This window comes from Nothoprocta perdicaria, unplaced genomic scaffold (genome assembly GCF_003342845.1).
Source record: "Nothoprocta perdicaria isolate Ctin4 unplaced genomic scaffold, notPer1 scaffold_1039, whole genome shotgun sequence".
In the NCBI taxonomy this organism is placed as follows: domain Eukaryota; kingdom Metazoa; phylum Chordata; class Aves; order Tinamiformes; family Tinamidae; genus Nothoprocta; species Nothoprocta perdicaria.
Window position 1 is genome coordinate 795 of NW_020454138.1, and position 238 is coordinate 1,032.

Genomic DNA, 238 nt, shown 5'->3' on the forward strand with positions numbered 1-238 from the left:
CCCTTGGGGACACGGGGGTGACCCCCCGCCGGGTGTCACTGGGCGCCCTGCGGCGACTGGGGCACGGCGGCGCCGTTGGCCTTGCCCAAGGGCCCCGGGGCGCCGTCCTCGGCCTTGGCGGTGGCCGACGGGGACAGCTGCGGGGTGGCGGCGGCGGCCTTGGCGTCGCCGGCGGGCGGCAGCGACACCACGATGTACTTCTGGACGCTGGCGGTGACGGTGGCGCTGGGCGCCGTGG

At 78.6% G+C, this 238-nt stretch overlaps 1 protein-coding gene across 1 annotated transcript in view; it reads right to left on the minus strand.

Moving 5' to 3' along the window:
* Nucleotides 1-35: 35 nt before the first annotated feature.
* TAF6 (TATA-box binding protein associated factor 6) overlaps nucleotides 36-238 on the minus strand; it is a gene marked incomplete at its 5' end in the record, with an annotated part of 6,656 nt that continues 6,453 nt past the window's right edge. The window contains one exon of the mRNA XM_026043844.1: nucleotides 36-200. Within this exon, the coding sequence (XP_025899629.1) occupies nucleotides 36-200 (165 nt within the window). The remainder of the gene's footprint in view (nucleotides 201-238) is intronic.